This window comes from Typopeltis vanoorti, chromosome 6 (genome assembly GCF_054136105.1).
Source record: "Typopeltis vanoorti isolate ZY-2024b chromosome 6, IOZ_Tvanoo_1.0, whole genome shotgun sequence".
Classification (NCBI taxonomy): Eukaryota; Metazoa; Arthropoda; class Arachnida; order Uropygi; family Thelyphonidae; genus Typopeltis; species Typopeltis vanoorti.
The window spans coordinates 17,944,563-17,967,998 of record NC_143554.1 but is presented as its reverse complement, the minus strand read 5'-3'; the positions used below and the strand labels follow the sequence as shown (position 1 = coordinate 17,967,998).

The 23,436-nt window shown below is 36.6% G+C and overlaps 1 protein-coding gene across 3 annotated transcripts in view; it reads right to left on the bottom strand.

Moving 5' to 3' along the window:
• Nucleotides 1-23,436, bottom strand: part of LOC150105315 (ubiquitin carboxyl-terminal hydrolase 48-like) — a 776,830-nt gene that overhangs the window by 387,646 nt on the left and 365,748 nt on the right. For all 3 annotated transcript variants that reach the window (XM_090394693.1, XM_090394696.1, XM_090394694.1), the window contains one exon: nucleotides 9,376-9,419. In XM_090394693.1, the coding sequence (XP_090250819.1) occupies nucleotides 9,376-9,419 (44 nt within the window). The remainder of the gene's footprint in view (nucleotides 1-9,375; nucleotides 9,420-23,436) is intronic.

Sequence of the window (23,436 nt, the reverse complement as noted above, 5' to 3'; positions counted from 1 at the left end):
TGTTGTCTAGGATCTCCCATAGTTCCGTATTCAGAATATTATGTAGTAATTCACGTAGCACGTTGAAGGTTGAATTTGATTTTGCTAACTCCAGACGAGTGGTGTTAATCTGTTCTCGTAATAGCGCTAAACTTGCTCGTTTATAAATGCATTGGGCTTTGGCCGAGTGGAACTTGTTTTTGATTTTTACACAGTTCGGTATTAAATTGGTGTCTCGGCACCTCTTTAAGAAGGCTAACCTGTTCAGTTGCTGCACCAATTTTAACTTCCACTTACCATATTGTTGTGCCTTGCGTACCATATCGTCTCCGTGAAGAATCCTTAAACGTGTAGAAAGACTTATGTGTTCGTCGTACATGTTGTTTATTTTTTGATGGTATATATTAGAACACAGAATAATAAGTAAATAATTCTCCCTCCTTTTTCAAAAATTCAGCCCACCTAAAAAGCATCTTACAACACCATACCCTAAAAAGCTCAGACTTAATGGTGAGCTTTGATATCACCTCACTATTCAAAAATGTACCACTAATAGAAACCCTCAATCTACTGAAGTCACACTTCCCTCCTGATATATTTGAACTATTCAAATTCACAATACATACAGGATATTTCACATGGAAAGGGAAAATATACAAACAAATAGATGGGACAGCCATGGGCTCCCCCCCACCCCCCAGCCAACTTCAACATAGAACACCTGGAAAAACTAGCGATCAATGCAGCCACTCTCAAACCAACACTTTGGCTACGCTATGTTGACAATGTGCTTGCTATTTGGCCACACAGCCCAGAAACATTGGAAACATTCTTAGCGCATTTAACTTAGCGCCAACATCCAAAAATCCACTTTACAATGGAACTGGAATATAATAACCGTCTGCCCTTCCTGGATACACTTATCACACGTCTTCCAGATGGTTCCTTATCATTTTCAGTTTTTAGAAACCCACACATACAGGGAGATATTTACACAAACAATCACACCATCACCCTTCTCAACAGTAGTATTTTAAAAACTCTAACCCACAGAGCAAGAGCAATCTGTTCCAATGACAATGCTCTTGCTGCTGAACTGGCTCTCTTACGCCACACCTTCTTGGCCAATGGCTATAATCCCCATGAGATAAACAAAATACTCAACGCTCCTAATAAATCTGTCCCACTATCCACCACAGGGAACTACAACAAAACAGTCACCATCCCATACATTAAAGGCACATCCGAAAAGATTACTAGAATTCTTAATAAACATTAACTACGGACCGTATTCAGACCATGTGTCAAATTAGCAACTCTTATCCGTTCACCGAAGGACAGCATTCCTCCTTTATCACACCCAGGAGTCTACGAAGTACCCTGCTCATGTAATCAAGCCTACTACAGTCACACAGGAAGAACTGTGAACATCTGCATCAGTGAGCATAAAAGATACATCCGGCATTATCACTATGGCAAATCGGGCCTAGCAGACCATGCTTTGGAAACCCCCTGCACACAGGATCAATTGGAAGAAAACAAAAGTACTGTACAGAAGCTCTTACAAGTCGAAGCGATTGTTCTTAGAGGCAACAGAAGCCCCGAAACACACTCCAAATCTCAACAAATATGTCTATATAAATTTGCCTTAAATCTGGGAGACAGTCATCTTAAGAAAAAACTAGTACTGGCTTTTTTTTTTTTTTTTTTTTTTTTTTTTTAGGACTCTAGTCTTGTGTGGTAGCTGCACTTTTTTTTTTTTTTTTTTCTTCAGATTTTTGCCAAATTAGGACTTTAGTCTTTGTGTTGCTGCTACAATTTTGTTTAACTAGTCCATTTATTACACAATGTTGTTATAGTCTCGCGTTATTTTGTTTTCGTTTTCTGAAGATGCTAGTTATAACACTAGTGAAATATCAGCAATAAGTCAATAAATAATTATTTACTTATTATTCTATGTTCTAACATATACTGTCAAATAATAAACAACATGATTTGTATAGGTTTTGAGGCAAAAACAATCAAGAAAATCCTGAACACAGCTCCCACAACCAACGTAGAAAAATAAGATTTCAAGAACATAATCTCACTACCATACATCAAAAATGTCACAGACAGATTAGCAAGATTGTTCTACAAGTACAACTTAAAAGTAGCTTTTCTCTCTTTAGAAAAAATATCCAGATTCCTACATCGACTGAAAACTTCACACCATCCCATAAAAAAACCAGGGGTCTATCAAACATATCGTTCTTGTGGCATTTGTTACATAGGCCAGACAGGAAGGTCAGGAGAAATCTGTATGAAAGAACATAAAAAAGATGTAGAAAAAAGAAGAGAACACAAATCAGGTCTAGCTTTCCACACAACTTCCACTGGCCGTAAAGTACTTTGGGAAAAAACGATCATGTCATATATTGATAAAAACTGTTTCACAAGGAAATTCAAGGAAGCGGCAAAAATGCTTAGAATTCCTACACAGTACAACAAAAACCAAGGTTTGATATTACACCAAGTGTGGTTGGCATTCATAAAAAATCTAACATCCTCAGATCTTGGACATAACACACGTGAAACACAGAACATGACAACAAATAACAATGTTCCAACAAACATTCAGTAACGAATGTTGCAATTTTTTCAATGTTACAGTTAGAAACATCTAATGGACTATGAATTTAATCTTTGTTAGTTGTGTTTAACTTTTTTTATACACCAATGCCCTTGATGATGTAAATCATATGACTTATGAAACTTGTCGGGTTTTCACGTATCCTGTTGGTATTTAATAAACATGTGGTCTCAATACCGGAATCTATCGCTCGAACTGAACCACAGAAATCTCTTCTGTTTGTAATGGTTGTAGCTTTTGCTACGTTGTCTGCTGTTTCATTACCCTTCCCTCTTAGATGAGATGATATTCATTGAACCTATAACTGTACTATCTTTATGCAGATTACTGATAATTACAGCTATATTATTAATCATTGTATCTGAACTTGTATATCAGGTGTATATTGCTTGGAGAGCTGCAGTAGTCAGTAAAAAATACATATTCTGGTGCAATTTAAGTGTAGTCGAATACATTAACTGCTATTAGTTGACTGATGAGAGTTGGCTGACATTCAGTTTTGTTATGTTCTGGGTATTTTTTTTCCTACGTTGTATGTGGTGCAGACTTCTCTGTTAATAATATGCTAATCGTGTAATATTTTCTGTTAACTCTTTTCCATGGAGTTAAGGAGGTTCATCTGCCATATAAAGAGGTAAGATTAACTTCAAATTCAGTTATTTTTATTATAAAGGGGTCGGTGTAATTTAGCGCTCGTGTAAAATTGGTGATTTTTGGTGTTTTTTGTGTGTGTTTTTCCTTAGATAATTGGTTTTATAGTATATTAGAACGATTTTCGTGTTTTTAGAGTATTTTGTGTGTCTTTATAACATATTTTATTGGGGCTGTCGCCGCTAGAGGGATTCGTAGTGTGTAGTGTTCGTGAAAGCTCCGGATAAGATAAGTATTATTTTCGTTTATCGTTGATAATTTTATTTAATATTATGTAGTTTTGTTTGCCTTGCATCTCTTAGTGCATCTTTTTGTGTGTTTTTGGTGTGTTATAATTTATAATTTGATAAAATACGTTGCAAGTAAGTATGGCTCCAGTACGAAGGAAAATGGCGGCCAGTAATGATGGTTCGCCATCTTTATCAAAGAACGGTAGTATAAAAGAGATGATTCAGTGTACTAGCTGCGAAATGTACGCTTTGCGGAGTGCAGTCGGAATGTGGTTAGATGATAATAAAGGAGTGAATGTGTGTAGAAAATGTAGGGAGAATGAGAAATTGAAGAGTATTTTGGATCGTAAGTGTGATATTTTTGTCAAACTTCAGAATGAAGAAAATAGGGATATGACAAGAAACGGCGAGGTTGCCAGAGAATTGTGAGAGTGTGAATGTAGAAAGTGTGAATGATAGTATTAATGGTTTTACTGAGAATAAAAAAGATGAGATAAACACGAGTGAGATCGCGTTGTTGAATGGTGCGATACAAAGGGCAAAACAGCAGCCAGAGTGTATGAGCAAAAGTCGACTGAATGAACCAGCCAATAATAAAAAGTATGACAGGAAAAATAGACGTATGAGTGTGAACATGAACAAAATGAAGGATAGAGTGCTGTATGGAGACTCGTTAGTACGAGGTGTGATGGTTGAGGATTTGACAAAATCGTACCAACCTGGTGCGACCATAAAGGATGTAACTGAGTCTATTAGAGAGCAAAAGGAAAGGATGAAAGAAATGATTGTTATGGCAGGTACGAATGATTTGAAAGGAGACAAAATGGAAATGATAGAAGACCTGAATGAATTGTTTGAGGTAGCAAAAGAAAAGAGTGAGAGAGTTAGAATGATTAGTCTTTTGCCACGGTATGACAGTGAAATTTTAAAAGGAGGGCCATAATTGCGAATGACTTTATGCGTGGGTTATGTATGACAAGTGGTGTGGAATTTGTGGACGCGTGGAGTGAGTTCGATGGCCGAAAGGATCTATATAAGATGGATGGCTTGCATTTGAATGGTTACGGTGTAAGAAGACTTGAGAAAGTGTTGCTGAATGTGGTGGATGCGCAAATTCAGGGAAACTAGATTTATTAGGGGGGGGGGGAGTAGTTATACAGTCCTTAGGGAGTGAGTTGAATGTAAGAATGAATATAATATGCCCGAGCAAATAAGGACAACAAATCAGAGTGGGATAGTTAATATAAGGCATCGAGGAAGGGTTGGGGCTAATGGGGGTCTCAAATTCATGTACACTAATGCTAGGAGTATTAGGAACAAGAAGGAAGAGTTTTTGGCCATGATTGGCAATTCCAGACCACAGGTTATTGGTATTAGTGAAACATGGCTGACTGTAGATGATATAGCTAGTGGGATTGAATGTGATGGGTATAGTGTGTTCAGGAATGACAGGGAGAATAAAATGGGGGGAGGAGTATTGTTGATGATAGCTGATGAGCTGCAGCCAAGGAGAATAGAAGTTGAATTGCAGGATAGAGAAAAGAGCACATTTGAGGCCATTTGGTGTGAGATTGTGGCTAGCAGAACTAAATATACAATTGGGTGCTGCTATAGACCAGGTGATGGAAAAGATGGTGGTGACAGTATGCACAAGCAAATAGAGGAAATGAGTGGAAGGAGGGTGATTATTATGGGAGATTTCAACTACGGTCGCATTGATTGGAGTGAGGAGAGGACACACGGAAGGAAGGAATTGGATTTTATGCGGTTATTAAGGGATAACTATCTGCGACAGCATGTAATGGAAAATACTAGGGGTCAGAGAGTGCTTGACCTAGTAATTACATCTGAGGATTTGGCTGTGACAAATATGACCACATTGCCACCAATCGGTGAGAGTGATCATAGGGTCTTGACTTGGGAGGTGGCTAAAGGTGTAGAATTTTCAATTAAGACAGGGTACATGTGGAATTATTGGGCTGGAAAGTATGACAAGCTTAGGTGTTTGATTGGTTCAGTGCCATGGCATGTACAACTGCAAGGACTAGAAGTCGATAGTGCAGGGGAGGTAGTTAAGAAGTGTTTTCATGAAGCAATGGCTGACTGTATACGTAGAGTCCGAATAATAAATCAACTAAGGGTTAAATGGATGAATAACACCATTAAGCTTGAGCTGCAAAAAAAGAAACAACTATGGAGGGAATTTAAGGAGAAAGGTGACCGGCAGGCACACGAACGGTATAAAGTGCAGGCCAGAAAGTTAACGAGTGTGGTAAGAAAAGCAAAAAAGGAATACGAAAGAACATTGGCCATGCAGGCTAAAGAGAATCCTAAACAGTTTTTTAGATATGTAGCAAGTAAAAGGGAAAATGTACATGGCAGAATGATTTTAAATAATGCCGATGGTAGGGAGGTAACTGAATCAGTTGATATAGTTGAGTTACTGAGTGAGCACTTTGCAAGAATATATCATCCAGGTGGTGACATTGCAGAAATGAATGTACTAGATTATACGGGAATTGTGGTGAATGAAGTGGAGGTGAGTAGTCTATTGCATAACCTCAATGTCAATACATCTGTGGGATTGGATGGTATACCAGCTCGTGTTGTACGAGAAGCAGCTAAAGAATTGTCAGTACCCTTGACCATTTTGTTTAATTTGAGTCTCGGGTCTGGGTTAGTCCCGAGGGGGTGGAAAGAGGGGAAAATAGTTCCACTGCATAAAGGTGGTTCCAAGACTGCTGTTGTAAATTACCGACCGATTAGCATATCAGGAATCATTGTCAAGGTCTTAGAGAAATTAGTCAAGAAAAGAATACAGGATTGGATAGATGAAAATGGGATATTGTATGGGGGACAACATGGTTTTGTGAAGGGTAGATCATGCCTCAGTAACTTGCTCACGTTTTACTTAACACAGTGACGGCTCAACTGGATAGGGGTAATGGGTTTACAGTAATACTACTGGACCTTGCCAAGGCTTCTGATAGGATACCACATAGAACCCTAATCAGTAAACTGGAGCAGATGGGGATAGATATAGGGTTGGTGAGATGGATAGGATGGTGGTTGAAGGAGAGATACCAGAGAGTGGTTTATTCAGGAGTGGAGTCTAAAAGACGGCTTGTGACTAGTGGAGTGCCACAGGGCTCTGTTCTTGGACCACCGCTTTTCAATTTGTTCATCAATGATATAGGAAAGGATTTGAGAGGAAGTGTTCACTTGTTTGCTGATGATGCAAAGTTGGGTAGAGCAATTATGAGTGCACAGGATGTCAAAATTTTACAGGATGATTTGAATAGTTTGGAGGACTGGGCTAGGAAAAATGGATGTCAATTTAATGTGGCAAAGTGTAAGGTTATGCACTTTGGGGTGAAAAGAATAGTAGCAGTATATCGCATTGGTGGAACTGTACTCCAGGAGATTGATGAAGCCAGGGGGAGTGTTGGTGGATAGGGAATTGACGTTTAGGGGGCACATTGCAAAAGTGACTAAAACAGCTCACCAAATCACTTGGCTTCTGAAAAATACTTTAACATGCAGAGACAAACAAGTTGTTGTTCCTCTGTATCGAGCCTTGATAAGACCCCATCTGGACTACTGTGCCCAGTTACGGGCCCCAGGGTTTCTTCGTGATGGGAAGGAAGTGGAGAGGATCCAGAGATGAGTGACCAAGATGATAGCAGGTCTGTGGAATGAACCTTATGAGAATAGGTTGAAGATTTGTGGGTTGCAGAAATTGGTCGATAGGTGAAGGAGGGGTGATATGATTGAGACATTCAAATTACTGAAGGGTTTCTGTAAGATTGATCCAGAAGATATTTTTGAAAATATGACTGGTGGTGGGAGGACTAGGGGCCATGAATGGAAGCTGGGCAAGAGCGTGGTTGACAAGGGTGTTAGAGCTAGGTTTTTTACTTGGAGAGTAGTGAATGAGTGGAATAAGCTTCCAGAGTCTGTTGTGGGTGCTGCGACCGTGAATGAGTTCAAGGCAAGATATGATAGATACTGTGTGAATGTCGAATAGTTGTTCTTGACATGATGTTAGGGCCTCCCTCGATGAGTCTGTCGACTCCTTGGAGTTGCCTGTAACAATAATAATAATAATTTTTTCTTGAGTAGTGTTTCTTAAGCTAGAGATATTTGATGCTACATTTTCTTTTAAATACAAAATTTAACAAATCTTGGATTTATTATCTTTGCATATTTAAATTATTTAAAATGATTTGATCTGTAGTTGTTCAATAATGATACAGAGTTCAGAAGAGATAAGATGACTCTGAATTACAAATCCTTCCTTCCTTACTTCCAGAATAACTTGATTCAACTAGTATTATAAGACAAAGGAGAATGGAAGTCAGAGTTGAAATCCAGGGAACATTTTGCAAAGTAAAACAATGTACACAATAATTACTATACTCAACAGGACATAGGCAAGTAAGAATGAGGTAGTAATGCTCCTCTCAAACAGGCCTTGTTCCATAGCTGTGGTGCACAGAGAGGCAACGAAGTCCAAATATGATTACGGAATATAGTTTAAAAAAGTAACTGAATGGAGTCCAGGTTATTTTATTATTATTACGTGACACCTCCAGGGAGTCCAAAGACTCATCGAGATAGAGCACCTACTCTATAACTTTGTCTCCACACACCAACTACAATGAACCGCAACTACACCAATGCCATCTACTGCCCAACCACCACCACTAGTATTTTTTATAGACAATCACAAACATCCATGCCCACGGCAGGATTCAAACCCACAGCCTTTTGGCTGGAGAGTGGATATGCTAACCACTCGGCAACCAGGCCAGCCTTGTTAAATAAATGGTTGGATAGTTGTTTGCATTATGCCAAAGCAACTAATAATATGTGGAAGTGTGTTATGTCTGTCTGTAAATTGGGTATTCTCTGGTCTGTTTGCAGGAAGTGTGTTTTGTCGAATAGTATAATAGACCTGAGGTCTATTATTCCCATTGTGCAATTCAACCATCTTTGTATACTGACTAAATAATGTACCTTAGATGAAAGTCTTCATTAAAGTTCCTCTTGTTCTCTAGATTCAGCCAACCACCAAAGGGGGTATCACTGCTATTGAGAATTGTGAACAGATAGACAGAGAGAGAGATAATGTGATTGGAGATTTAAGTTAGTGAGAGAATTTCATAAGAAAAACACAAGGCAGATTTTTCAATACCTATTAGGAAGGAAAAGAACATGGAATCACCCTAATAAGTTGAGTAAGATCTTTTTTTTTTTTTTTTTTTTTTTTATGTCAATCCATGAAAGGATGTTGGCCTATAGTGAATTACTATTAGCACTGTGGGTGGTTCAAGGTTGGATTATCCAGTATAGAGACCAAACAGAACTTTTTCAAGCCATTTCAAAGCAGGATGGTGATCTTACATTATGCAATGAAATTCATTTACCACCTAAAGGCACTGAAAGGAACACCTATGCACGCAATGTGATTCAAATACACATCCTGCTGGCTGACCCATACTACAAACACAGCCAATCAGAAAAGTGCAGTCTTACTCACTTAAAAGTGTTGGTAAGTAAGGTAAATGTAGTCTTGTGTGTAATGAATGTAAAGTGAACTATGAAGCATTGTATGAGTCTGTCATGAGCCAGGGAACTACCCTGATAAAATAACAATAAAAATGCACCTGAAAAGACCCAATCTTTATAAAATAACAGAAATAGATTCATTAATATATAATGAGAAAATTATGGATTAATATATAATGTATTGATATTAATCTATTAACAAATTATGTATTAATAGATAATGAAAAACATTATGAATTAATGTTTTCTAATTAAGTAACCTGTATTTTCATTTTAAATATGTTATGTAGAAAACAGAACTTTTCTACTTGCCTGATTCTTGGGCCACCACCATACTTTTCATAGATTATATCAGCCTGTAAAAGTTAAAGATCCATAGTGAATTTGTCTATGAACATTTTGGTCATAAGGGCAAAAAAATACAAAAGGCATACACATGCGCACACACACAGAGTGAATATGAAATTCTGCCTAACTCCAAGGATTACTGAGCAAATGTGTTTATAACATTCCTGGATAATTTAATGTTTAAGGCATTTTCAAGTTGATATACTCTCATGTTCATAGAAACTGCATCACCTTACATAAATATGGTTTTTAGTAGTTAAATGGTAATTTTCATTGGTTTATCATGAGAATATTTCATTGTCTATCATTTCCATGGGTTTCTGTATAATATAATAGTTGCTGCTATAGCATCAGAATTTTTAATGCTATAAATAGACAGCAAGAGCTAGTTTTTGCATTTTTGTGCTGAGATCACTATGGCTAGTTATGTGTTGTCAACACCTCACAGAAAAAGTGTCATTCAAGCTTTGAATAGCGAAGGCTATTCCTCTCATGAAATAGCTGAAAGGGTGTCCTGCAGTCAATCTATCATACGGCTGCTGTCAAAAGTGAAGGAAACCAGATCTTCTGAAAGGAAGAATGCCACTGTCTACACCATGCCAAGATTGAGTTCTAAAGTGGCTCTGCCTCAAAAATCACTGTACATCATTCAGAGAACTATAACAGGCCTGGGAAGAACAAACAGGAGTTATGGCAAACTCCATAACTGTCAGGATAAGACTCATTTGACAGGAACTGATAGCCAGGCGCCCTAAAAATAAATCCTAGTTAACCAAAAAAATGAGATTAGCTCAGTTAAATTGGTGCAAAGAGCATGCCAAATGGACCCCTGATCAGTGGAAAAGAGTAATTTTTTTCGTTTAAAGAGTAATTATTTCGAGTCTTCAAAAGGGGGATGGCAGAGTCCCCTTTTGAAGACTCGACACTCAGGAGTTATCCTAGGCGCGGGGGGGGGTAGGCACCAGGAGGAAGACCCCTTTTGAAGAATCGACACTCAGGGGCTACCCTAGGCACCGGGGGGGGGGGAACCCCATTTCAAGTCTTCAAAATTCGAGTCATCAGAATTCAAGGAGAACTGGCCTACCAGTCCAGAACAAGGAGAGTTGGGCACTGTAGGAGCCAGGGAGGTGTAGCCCCACCCCCTCCCCTAGTATTATAATAATATGTCTGTATTACAATTTTTTTTTTCGATGGGAGCCATGAAATGTTTTAATTTTTCCAAAGGAGGCCTTGGCATCCATAAGTTTGGGAAGCACTGATCTATGTAGACACATACATACCAAGATAAGCTACCTTGATACTTTCAGGTGCAAACTTTGTTTGCTCACACTTGGATAAAGGATTAAACTAATTTTATTATATTCTAACCAAGTGAAAAATAAACTTTCAACATCTTTCTCTAAATCCAGAGTAATTTATTAAAAAAGGGTGGCACACCATTTTGCAACTCCTATAGGTAGAGATGACCTGCTAATGCTTCTGCCTGGTATCTCCACTTGGGCCTGGCTCCCACTGAAGAGACCTCAATAAAGGACGAAACTAGTCTGGGTAGTGGCCCTTCCCTTAATGCATAACATTAGACATATCCGCAAGGAGATGTGTTTTGCATTATAGGAGATACTGAAATAGGAGTGTTGGTAGCTTGCTCCACCTTTGCAACGAGTTGCCCTGGTGTTGTACCACCTTACCCCAGTCCTGAAGATACTTTCAGGCGCAAACTTTGTTTGCTCACACTTGGATAAAGGATTAAACTAATTTTATTACATTAAAAAAAAAAGCCGTATTTCACACAAAAACTTTTATTAATACGGCTTGTGTACAAATTCTAAAGGCTATCATTTTTAAACAAATATTTCATGATCTAAACATGAAATATTTGCACGCAATCAACTGTGTTAATTTATCTTACATAAGAAAAACATTTTTTAACTATCAAAATATAATAAGAATGAAATCTTTTATAAAACATTTGATTGGCTACTGGTTTTACCATACGATTGGTTACCAGAAGGGAGAAGGATAAAGATAGTGCATGCACTTATTTTATTTTCAAACTTGGGCGCATTTGTTATAGAGGAGTTGAAACAATAATTCCAAATAATCTATGCACTACCGAATAGACTAATTTTTGTTAAGTTACTGCATGAGTTAGTCACTTAATATGTTTCAAAAAAAATTTTTTTTTGAAAAAGTAAACAAAAAGAACAAGGGGCTCAACAAATTTGAGAAAAATTTAACAAAGGGCTTACACAAGCCCTTTATATGTTACTAACTTTAAAGTGACTTTAAACACCTTCCTAAGCCACCTGAACAAACAACATGAGCACATACAATTTAATATTGAAAATCAAAACTTACTTCCTTTCTTGGATACACCAGTCACAAGTCTTCCCTCAGATAATCTAACTCTTGACAAAGATGATTTATTAGTGAGTTTTGAGGTTTCTGCCCTTTTCACAAATGTCCCAATGAGTGACATAATTCTTCTCTTACAGAACAAATTTCTGCCCAATATTATGGCTCTCTTTTCCCAAGTACTGGGTTCCGGTTACTTCGTGTGGCAAAATAATTTTTACTTGCAAAAAGAAGATACAGCTATAGGCTCACTACTCCCACCCCCACAACTGCTAACTTTTATAATGACGCTTTTGAATAATGTGCTCTAAATTCCTTTACTTTAAAACCTACAGTTTGGCTTAGATATCCTTACAATGTTTTTGTTATCTGGCCACATGGCTGCCAAACTTTAAACAACTTCCTCAGCCAACTGAAAAAGCAACATGAGCACATACAATTTACTATTGAAAATCAAAACTCACTTCCTTTCCTGAATACAATGGTTGCATGTCTTCTCTCAAACAGTCTATCCTTCACTGTCTACTGCAAGCCTACTCATCATCATCATCATCAGTTGCATCAGTCTTGGGACTGGTAGCTCAGCAGCAACTTCCTCCATTCCGCTCTGTCATTGGCTTTCTTCTTAACCTCCTGGTAACTCCTCAAACCCGTGCTGTCTTTGACTTGATCAAAAAAGCTTTTCCTTGGTCTGCCTCTTCTTCTTTTCCCCTCTATTTTGCCTTCAGTTATTCTTATCACAAGTCCATCATGTCAAAGTATATGTCCAAACCACCTATCCCTTCTAATTTTGATCGATTTTATTAGAGTTCTTGTTTCGTTAGCCTACTCATACCAGCCAATATATATACATGTTTAACTCTTATCACCACCCTTCACAAAAACTTGGAGTTATTAACACCCCCAAAAACAAAGCTATGATTATTTTCTCTAACAAACAAGCTCTTAAACAAGAATTACAAATTATTAGCAATACATTTATAAATAATAGCTTAATACTACTTTTAAACCACCTATAAAATTAAAAAAAAAAAAAAAAAAAAAACATATTCAACTCCTCCAAGGATCCTCTTTCCCCTCTTGGTCCACCCTGGGCTATACTATATCCATTGCACCTTTAATTTACCTTATTGGTGAAACTAGATGCACATTCCTATCTGTAAAAAAGAACACAAACACATTAAATTTAACAATTTTGGTAAAGCAGGTCTCTCAGATCATGTTCTTAATGCCTTGCACCAAACTGACTGAAAGCAAACCTGTTCCTTACATCACAGAAAAATCTGGTATGAACGCAAATTTGAAGAAGTCTGTGAAATTTTAATCAGCCACCCTAACTTAACAATAATGGTGGCATAAAAATCTCAAAAATATCGGTGGCACACATTCAGCCCACTTAAGTGTTTCGAATTTTCCAGTAAATCTTTACTTTAGGACTCTAAGCAATAATTTAAGCTCTTATTTCCTACCATCTATACTGTTTTGTTCTAACTTATGTGAGTAATTATGTGAGGGAATGTTGCTCTATAGCTTAATAGAGCAACATATGATTTGTATCCAAATAGATAATAAGAAGACTCTACCTTTGATGTAGTAAGATTTTTTTTTACCAGAGGTCAGGGAAGTAGGTTTAATGGTTGAATTTGGTTTATATTAAACTGAAGTTTTACTATAGCACGGTAGTTGTTCCCATAATTTTTTAATAGTGAATGCTGATCTACTTGTAACTATGAAGAATGAATACACAAAAATCAGCAGTTACATACTATAAAAACTAATTATTCTAATTGCTCTAATCCACTATCCTTGTTTATTAAATCAAAGTGAACTATGGGTCCACGAGGTTAGCCTAGTGGATATGCATTTCACAACCATATGCCTGGGAAAGGAGTGTCCTAGGTTCGATTCCCGTCACCGACGTGAGGAGCTTAAGGATCTTCCTCAGACATAAACAAGTTAGCCAGTCTTGGGAGTGGATAGCAGAGTTTTTCTCCTCAGTTTATCTGAGGTTTTTCCTCCCGCAAGAAGGCAAACCAGCCCCATGAACACATGCAACTAGAGCCATAGAAAATATCAGGAGGCATAGGGCTAGTCACCTTATCCTCAAGATGGGTATGATTTATAAGGGCTTAAGATAGCTCTGTAACAGGCCAGTAGGCCTAACACATAGAAGGAAGAAGAAGTGAACTATGTCCCTTATGATGAAACACAAACAAAAAAATATCTTTGTCTGTATCTGTGACATGCCTCCCACTCCCTTTGGTGAAGACTATTCTTTCCATTGCATGGCTTGCTGTTTTGTTTCAGAGTACACCAAGAGCACCAAGTTTCATTAATAATAACTATCAAAATAGCCAACTGTGAAGAAAAATCAGAATAAATATCAAAATACTGCTACAGCTTTTGATCTTCACTCAAAATTCACAGAACCTACTTTGCAGAAATTTTTCTCATTCCCAAATTATTTCAAATTTTCCCACACTGTCCATCTCTCTAAATTAATTCTTCTGCCATTAATCATCTTTAATCTTCTGTTGGAAAGAACTAACTACCATACTCTATTCACATTTTCACACATTCCATGGGTTGATGATCACTCAGTTTCATCATGTCTTTCTGCCCTTCTTAAAACCTCTTATGCAATTCAAATACACTATACTTCTTCATAGCATCACAACCATAAACAGCTCTTAGTATGTCTAGAGTTTCACTTGCACTTCTGCCTCACTAACCTCACTTTTGTCTCACTAACAAACATGCACTTGCAAAATTTATCACACTTTGTATACTAGCCTGATTGTTTTGATCCTACTCAAGGCAACAGCACAGTCATATCCAAAAATGGACAGTCATATGGTTCTGCCTAACTTGTCATACACACAATATTACAAAGTCATTCCAGATATTTATTTGCCACCTCATATATTACTTGCACAAAAGCATTCAAATAGTCATTATTGAGAATGTGCCAGCAGTAGACTTAACAATAGTCAATGCAGCCTTTATTCTAACATGCAGTTTAACAGAATGAACTGAACAAAAAGATTAAATTAAACGATGAAATCATATTTTATTCAAAAGTATACAAATATGTAAAAATATGCAATTATAATAAAATTAAAATTTTCTTATTTTTGTCATTATCTCACTTGTCAGCTTCTATGAAAATTCCTTTGTAGCATGATTGTATGTTGCATGCAGTGCAACAACTTGGATTTATGGTAAAATTTGTATTTATTAAGCATAATGGTGCATAGTGCGAACAGAGTGCTTCAAATAACAACACAGTGTAAATTGGAATTCTGAAAACTTCTATAGTGGGAAAAAAGCTTAAAATGAAATAACTTATAACTTGAAAGAGCAATGGTAAGTATATAGTTGTGAGGGAATATACATAAGATTTTGTAGTGGTACTTCATAAATTTAGTTTCCTCCTAAAGTTGCAGAAACTCTTCTTCATCAGCCATTTTCTGTCCACTGCTGGATGAAGGCCTTTTCCAAATTGTTCCATTCAGTCTTATCTTTAGCTTTTCTATGTCAATGAGTTTCAGCCATCTCTTTAATCTCACCCTCCCACTGTCTCTTTCATCTTTCTGTAGCTCTCTTTCCATCTCTGGGATATCATTTAGATATTGCCTTTGTTGATTTTAAAGAATTATTTCTTTCTTGCAATGTGACCTGTCCATTGCCATTTGAACCTTTTAATAGTTGTTATAATGTATCTCACCCTGGTCTGAGCACTGACCCAAGTACTGCACTTTCCATCTATAATGGTAATACTGAATACTAACTTTTCTCTTTTTTCACTGGGGAGTCTTCAAACTTGTTGGTCAATTTTGAGTCCATGTTTCACTTCCACCAGAAATATACAACTATCAAATATTTTTCTTTTAAGGCTGAGTGGGATGTTTCCTTTGAGAGGTTCATGGGTTTTCCCAAAGGCTATCCAATCAAGATGAATTCTATGTATAACTTCTTCACAGTCTCCCTCTACTCTGATCTTTTGTCATAGGTAAACTATATCAACTGTATTATAAATGGATGCATATTACTTGTAATAAGTCTACATTAACAGAGCAAAAATCTGAAAATACCAATGATGAATAACCTAAATGATCCATTCAGGAGTTGTAGTAAATTTTTAATAGAGATTTTTTAATCTCAATTTTTTTAACTGAGATGTATCTACACTGATTAAAAAAGGTTAACTTAACCTGGAATGAATTAATTAAAACTGGCAGATTCATGTGAGTCATTTTTAAGAACTCAAATGGTCTTGGTCTTTAGTTCACCAGGAGAATTTTACTCCTTTCTTTATAAGATTAGTTAGAGAATTTAAATATGATGAACAGTTTGGAATAAACTGTTGGTTAAAAAGGCAAAGAGAGGGTGCAAGCATAGTCCTTAGAAGGGGCAGTGTTTGTGCACTAGTTCAGATAAGTCTTTATTTTTAGTAAATATTTGCAATAATGCTAATCATTATTGTGTTATTTTCTTTATTTTTGACTGTACTGTTAAATGTGTTTGTTTAATTGTGACTATTATTATGTGATATTGTTTCAAAAGTGTTTTATGTTTGTAGCACTGACGTGCACAAAAAAAAAAAAAATGAAAGTCAACACAACACTTTGATATTCAATGATATTAACATGCAGGAATTGGAGTGATGTCTTCACTGCCACAAGTGAATGGTTTGTTGTATGAAGGCAAGAATGGAGAAAGTGTGTTTCGTTAATGTTTCGTGAGTGAGCGCAAGAAATATGAGTCGTTGAAAGCAGAAGAATGAAGTAAATAAGATTATTATTAACATCTGACCTCCATGGAGTCGGAGACTTATCGTGGGATATTAAGGATGTAAGGCAGGATTGTGAAAGTATTGTATCGAATGTAGTAGAAGAAGCAAATGCTAGTGTACAAAACAAGAATGAGAGTATAAAGGGAGGAATGAAAGTAATAACATGGATGATGAGGTGACAGTGTGAAGAGAAATAGCAAGCTTACATAAACTCCTTCAAAGGAAAAAAGTGACTAGAGAAATGATTAACATGTAGTAAAGCAGGAGGAAAATAAAAGAAAAATTGAATGGAAAAAGTATAAAAGTACGAGAAACTGGAAGTAAAGAGAAAGTATTGTATGGGGATTAAAACATAAAAGGTGTAAGTACTTAAAGAGAAAGTGAAGAAAGCATATTTCCCAGGGGCAAAGAACAGTTTTAGTTTGCAGAAGGAAGAAATGTAAAAGTTGATTGTTTTGGCAGACAAGGCATAAATGATTTAAAAAGTGAGAAATCTACAATAAGAGAGAGGGTATGGTAACTTTCTTTACTATGGAAGTATCCTTTTTGTATACCCCAATCTCTTGAAATAACTGATAAGCCTTATTTTATTTCAGTCAAAATATTTAAAAATTGTTCGTGAACCCCTGACAAAGATTCAAATTTGGTGTCAATTTTGTTATTAAGCTCTGATCTTAATTTCCCCCACTACAGACAAACTTATCAATTAACTAAGAGGTAAATAACTGCATGTTCTGATTTTTTTTCTTTCTAATGTCTACTCGTTCAGAATTTTGTACTATATACACGATTTGTCTGTGAAGAGTGCAGATCATTAATTAAATTCTTTCATCTGTGAGGAATTTTAAGTACTTGTCTTACTGAGTTTATCGTCCGCGTGGTTAGCCTAGTGGCTGTGCGCTTTGCAACCATATGTCTGGGGAAGGAGTGTCCTAGGTTCGATTCCTGTCGACAACGAGAGGAGCTCAAGGATCTTCCTCAGCCATAGCCAAGTTAGCCGGTCTTGGGCGTGGACAGCAGCCCCCCCCCGGAGTTTATCTGGGGTTTTTCATCCCACAAGCAGGTAAACTGGACTCGTGAACACACATAGGCTACAGTCATAGGATATAGTACTTAATTCCTCATTAGAAGGGCTCAACCAGTCCTAAGGAGTGGTTGAGGAATGGGGAGAACTCCACATGAATAAATAAATAAAATCGAGTTTATCTCATTTTTATGGACAGCTTCTCTCAGCTTCTGTTTTAATCTATTCCTAAACTTATGTAATATCATTCTATTCATAAATTCAGTATCACACTGGAGAATGTCAAAATTTTATATTAATAATCTGGGCCTATTATAATACTGAAAAACAGATTCCTTATGACCTTGAATATCAATCTTCCATAAATTTGGACCGACATTCAACTTTCTGGAAAATTCTTATCAGTAAATGCTTGCCTTAATCTCTGTGAGTCATTAACAAACCATCTCGCTTTAGCCTTGATCTCTGATTTTAAAACTACTAAAAACAGAGCCAAGATCAACTTCCAAGAGCTCAAAGATTCAGCTATTTCATATAAAGCTTCAACACTATCTGAACTTTCTCCAGAAAAATTCATATGGGTTAGATTTACTAATTGTGTGAATTCTACAGCAGTACCATCATCTATACTGAAATTATTCAGACAACTTATAATCAGAATTCCTCAAGGTTCTTTTATATGAAGTCAAACTATGCTGTACAACTGTGCCATTTTGTTTGTGTTAATATGATGATGAATAATTTCCTTTTGGTATTCAATCATCTATTTTAATTGTTGAAATGCTATACAGGTCATCTCCTATGAAAAAGCTATCTCTAATCAAGACTCAACTGTTTAACTCAATTCAAAGAAATCTTATCTTTAAATATTATAGCTGAAGTCAGTAATTACTCAAAATATATCAAATATTATTTGCATAATAATTATATACATAATATATATGTTCATTTAGTGAACATAAAAAACCAGTCATTATACTGTGAATTAAAAATAAGTCATTTTCACACATTTTCTGTCAATTGAAACTGTACACACAAATTAATATGCAATGGGTCTCAACTAAAAATTAACACACTCATAATGATAAACATCATCATCGTCATCAAATTCCTGACATGTACCCTCAAGGGATGTCAGGATATGATAGTACTACATGAAAAATTTACATCATTACTAACTTTCTATCTACAATTTTCCTCCAAATCAGTCTGTTAAATGTCAAGACTAAAAAATATAAGGCAGTTCTTATATTTCTATCTTCTAAGGCACTTTTTACTGTATCAATCCATCTATATCTTGGTCTTCCTCTGGGTCGTTTTCCTGCTAACCTGGCAGAGAACAACTGTTTTGCTAATCTTTCCTTTCCCATTCTACTTATCTGACCAAACCACCTGAGATTAGCTCTGCTAATGCATTGTTGACAATATCAAGTCTCCTAATATCCTCGTTTTTAATATGATATTGCCATCTGTTCATGCCCTTAATCTTTTTCAGGACTCTCATATCTGTGGTCTCTAGTCTTTGGTCAAGTGTTTTACTTCTGACCAAGTCTCAGATCCATAAGTTAAAACTGGTTTGAACACTGTCTTGTATACAGCTAATTTAGTGTTCTGACTAATTTCTCTCTTATTCCATATAAATTTATTCAACTGACTTCCTACCATACCAGCTTTGTTGATCCTGTTGTCTATTTCCATATTTAATTTACCATCTTCAGTAAAAATCAGGCCTAAGTAGCTGAAATGTTTTACTTGTTCCACAGGTTCTCCATTCACAACACAGTTGACATTTTCAACAATTCTACCTATTTTCATTGACTTTGTCTTTTTAATGCTGACCTTCATACCATATCTATTACAACAGCTATTCAATTTAGTCAGGGAATCTTGCAAACTTGTAGCGGATTTATTTAGAAGTATAACATCGTCTGCATAAAGCAAAGAGCTGGCATTAACATCTCCAATTCTGATATCATGTTAAATACCACTTTCCTTCATAATGTGATCCATATAGATAATGAATAACAGAGGGGATAATGTACATCCTTGTCTCACACCAGATTTAACATTAAACCATTTTCCTGTACTTCCTTCAATTCTAACTGCTGACTTACAACTCAAATAAAGACTAAGTATTGCTTGATATAATGCCCCATCGACACCATATAACTGTAGAGGATTGAATGGCTTCTCTCTTAGCACCTTGTCATATGCCTTTTCCAGATCGACAAAACTTAAATACAGATCTTTGTTATATTCCCATGCTTTCTGAACTATTTGTCATAAAGTGAAGATCTGATCCTGACAGCCTCTATTTGGATTGAATCCAGCTTGTTCTTCACCAAGCTTTTCTTCCACAATTCTTCTCAACCGTTTCTCAAGTATACTTGCATAGATCTTGCCAGGAACACTCAATAGGGAAATACCTCTGTAATTCTCACACTCAGTTTTATTTCCCTTTTTATATATGGGTACTATTAGAGCTCTACTCCAATCATCAGGAATTCGTCCCTCTGTCCAGGCTTTCTGAACTATGCAGTGCAGCCACTGTAAAACTTTTATACCACCATACTTCAGTATTTCTGGTCAAATATCATCTACTCCTGCTGCCTTTCCACATTTCAGGCCTTTGATGGCTTTTTCTACTTCAAATATGGATATGAATTCCATCACTACATGCCTGTTGAGTGTTTTTTACCACTGTGCTATCACTGCTTGTTTCATTTAGCAATTTTTCGAAGTAATTACTCCATACTTCAAGGATATCTTTTTCTCCCATTTTCTTGTCACCTTCATCATCTCTAACTCCTTTTATGGCACTCTTTCCTCCATTTCTAAGTTTCTTCAACAACCTCCAGAATATCTTACCACCCTCTTGATACATATTTTCTATGTTCTTGCCAAAGTCCTCCCATGACTTTTGTTTAGCTAGTTTTACACAGTGTTTCGCTTTCTTACATTTGTTTCTGTATTCTCTAAGAGCACAAGCTGACTTATTTGCCAGGAACTTTTGATATGCTTTCTTCTTTTCCTTCACTGCCTCTTTAAGCTCCTGTGTCCACCATGGAATTCTGATTTTTCTATCCTTGGAGACAACCTCACCACATGCCTCTGGCTGAATCAATCAGGGTTTTCTTCAAGGCTTGTCACTGAATCTAAAAGGTTTGGTTCCTGTTCTCAAACTCTTTCATTTTTTTCTTCAATAATCTTTGTGTATTTTAGTTTACAGTTCACATCTGCGAGTTGCTCAACTTTTATTCGCTTAAAAACTTTCTTACATGTTATTCTTTTCAATATGAAATTCAATTTTATCCAGCTCAATACTAAATAGTGATCACTTCCAATTTCAAATCCTCTGTACACTCTGGTGTCCTGCACTAGGGAGAAAACATCACTATCAACAATAACATAGTCAATGAGACTTTTCTTATTCCTTGCCTCTTCTCTCATTTGTGAATTTGTGCACATTTTTATGTTGGAACATGGTGTTAGTAATAACCAGTCCATGTCCTGAGCAGAAATCCAACAGGTATTTGCCATTATTATTAGCTTTGCTCTTTTCTCCAAATTTTCCCAAAATATTTTTGTATGTCTGACAATCATTTCCTACTCTGCTATTTAGATTCCCAACAAGGACCAACTTTTCATTTTTCATTCTGTCAGTTGCTTTCTCTAAAGCATCAAAAAATTCCTCCACTTTTACTTTAGTAGAACCTTCTGTGGGACCACAGGCACAAATAAGTCTCATTGTCCAATTCCCCATTCTGATATTTGCCCACATCACTCTACTTGAGACTCCCTGCCATTCAAGAAGATCAGCCTCGTATTTTGTGTTGAATATATGGCTACATCTTCTTTTCTTTGATTGTCATTTCCTGAGTATAACATTTTGTATTTATTGCTCAGAAAGATCTCACCGGTTTTTGTATTTTATTGTTTCAGTCACCCGTATTATGTCGATCTGGTACTTATCTAATTCCTCAGGTAGCTCCATTTCTTTGCCATTCAGGCTTCTTATGTTGATAGTACTGATCTTTAACTCTAGTGATGTTGAATTGGTTTGTGTTTTCAGATTTGTTCAGATTTGTTCCAGTAGCTGACTTTTCGCTGTTTACTCTGGTTCCCTGGCGAAAACAACGGGGGCCTTGTTTATCCCAGCGACGCCCCATCCGGCATGAAATTTTGTCATGTTGTACCATCATTTTGCATATTGGTTTAAGCCAATAAGAATACAATTTGGTCAGTTAAATCCCAAATTGCCAGCCCATCCTCGTTCGTTCAGTATCCTGGTAGATACCCAACAGGGTGCACCACAAGAAGGTGAGGATTGGACATTAGGTCAGAAGCCCTGGTCAGTTCTCTGCATTCCTTTAAAGGCTATGTGGAGGTCTCCCCTCAGTTATACAGCTTTGACCCTTAAGCACCCCTTAATGACAAAAATATAAACCAAATTATACCATCATAGCATCTATCAATGGCACTCAAATCAAATATCAATTTTTTTTTTTCCAACTACAAGTAACTCCCATTATATGGAAGAGTTGAGCTCTTGAGAACTGCTGCATATATTAAAGACACATGAAACAGATGCTTGTAACATGGTATAATAGAGGTTGCATTCCCAAGTGGGTAAGATTCCCAACTTTCAAGAATAATTTAAATGAAAATACACCTATTTTTCATACATATTAAGGCATAAGAGTAGTAAATAAAAAATTCAGTACTATTAAAGCAGTTCTTTATTTTCCACATTAATACATCATGCAACTCTTGAAAAATATTCGCTGAAAATTTGTGATGTTATCCAACCCTTCTTATTCACTCACCAAACAACAGGCAATCTTGCCTATATGCATCCCTTCAGTGACCATGGGTTTTCTGAGTTATACACTATGAGGGGCAAGAGGTGTTATTTTGTAGTTTCTGGAAGCACTGCCTCCCAAAAGCAACATACAGCAGCTTTAAATTCAGGCAATGTTTTCTCTTTGATGGATATGTAGATAAAACCGGGCATTTGCTTCCAAAACATGCCAGTTTTATCGAGGTTACACCTGCTTCAGTATGAGACTCCTCCCCTACTAACTTTGTTTTGAAGAGATCATAAAATTCTTCAGTAGCAACATGATCTGCAGCCTTGACAATCCGTTGAGATTATGGAACACACTGTGACTCTTACAGGGATCAAACCATCCACAACAGAAAAAGGTGTCAGATGCTTTCATTTTATCTACACATTTACATATAAAGATAGTACTACACAGACCAAAAAGGCATTAAAAGCACAATATGGAAATTAAATTAAACTGTGTTATATGCAAAATTGCAGATAACAAAAGCACACATAACAAGAGTTACCTGTACTTTGTTTCTTGAGTGGATTTAAGCATACCAGACTGAATTCTCAGTTCCAAGTTGATTAGTCATATATTCCATTTTCAGTAAAACAGAGAATTTAAATTATTATTATTATTATTATTGTTCCGGGAAACTCCAAGGAGTCGACAGACTCATCGAGGGAGGCCCTAACATCATGTCAAGAACAACTATTCAACATTCACACAGTATCTATCATACCTTGCCTTGAACTCATTCACGGTCGTAGCACCCACAACAGACTCTGGAAGCTTATTCCACTCATTTACCACTCTCCAAGTAAGAACCTAGCTCTAACACCCTTGTCAACCACGCTCTTGCCCAACTTCCATGCATGGCCCCTAGTCCTCCCACCACCAGTCATATTTTCAAAAATATCTTCTGGATCAATCTTATAAAAACCCTTCAGTAATTTGAATGTCTCAATCATATCACCCCTCCTTCGCCTATCGTCCAATTTCTGCAACCCACAAATCTT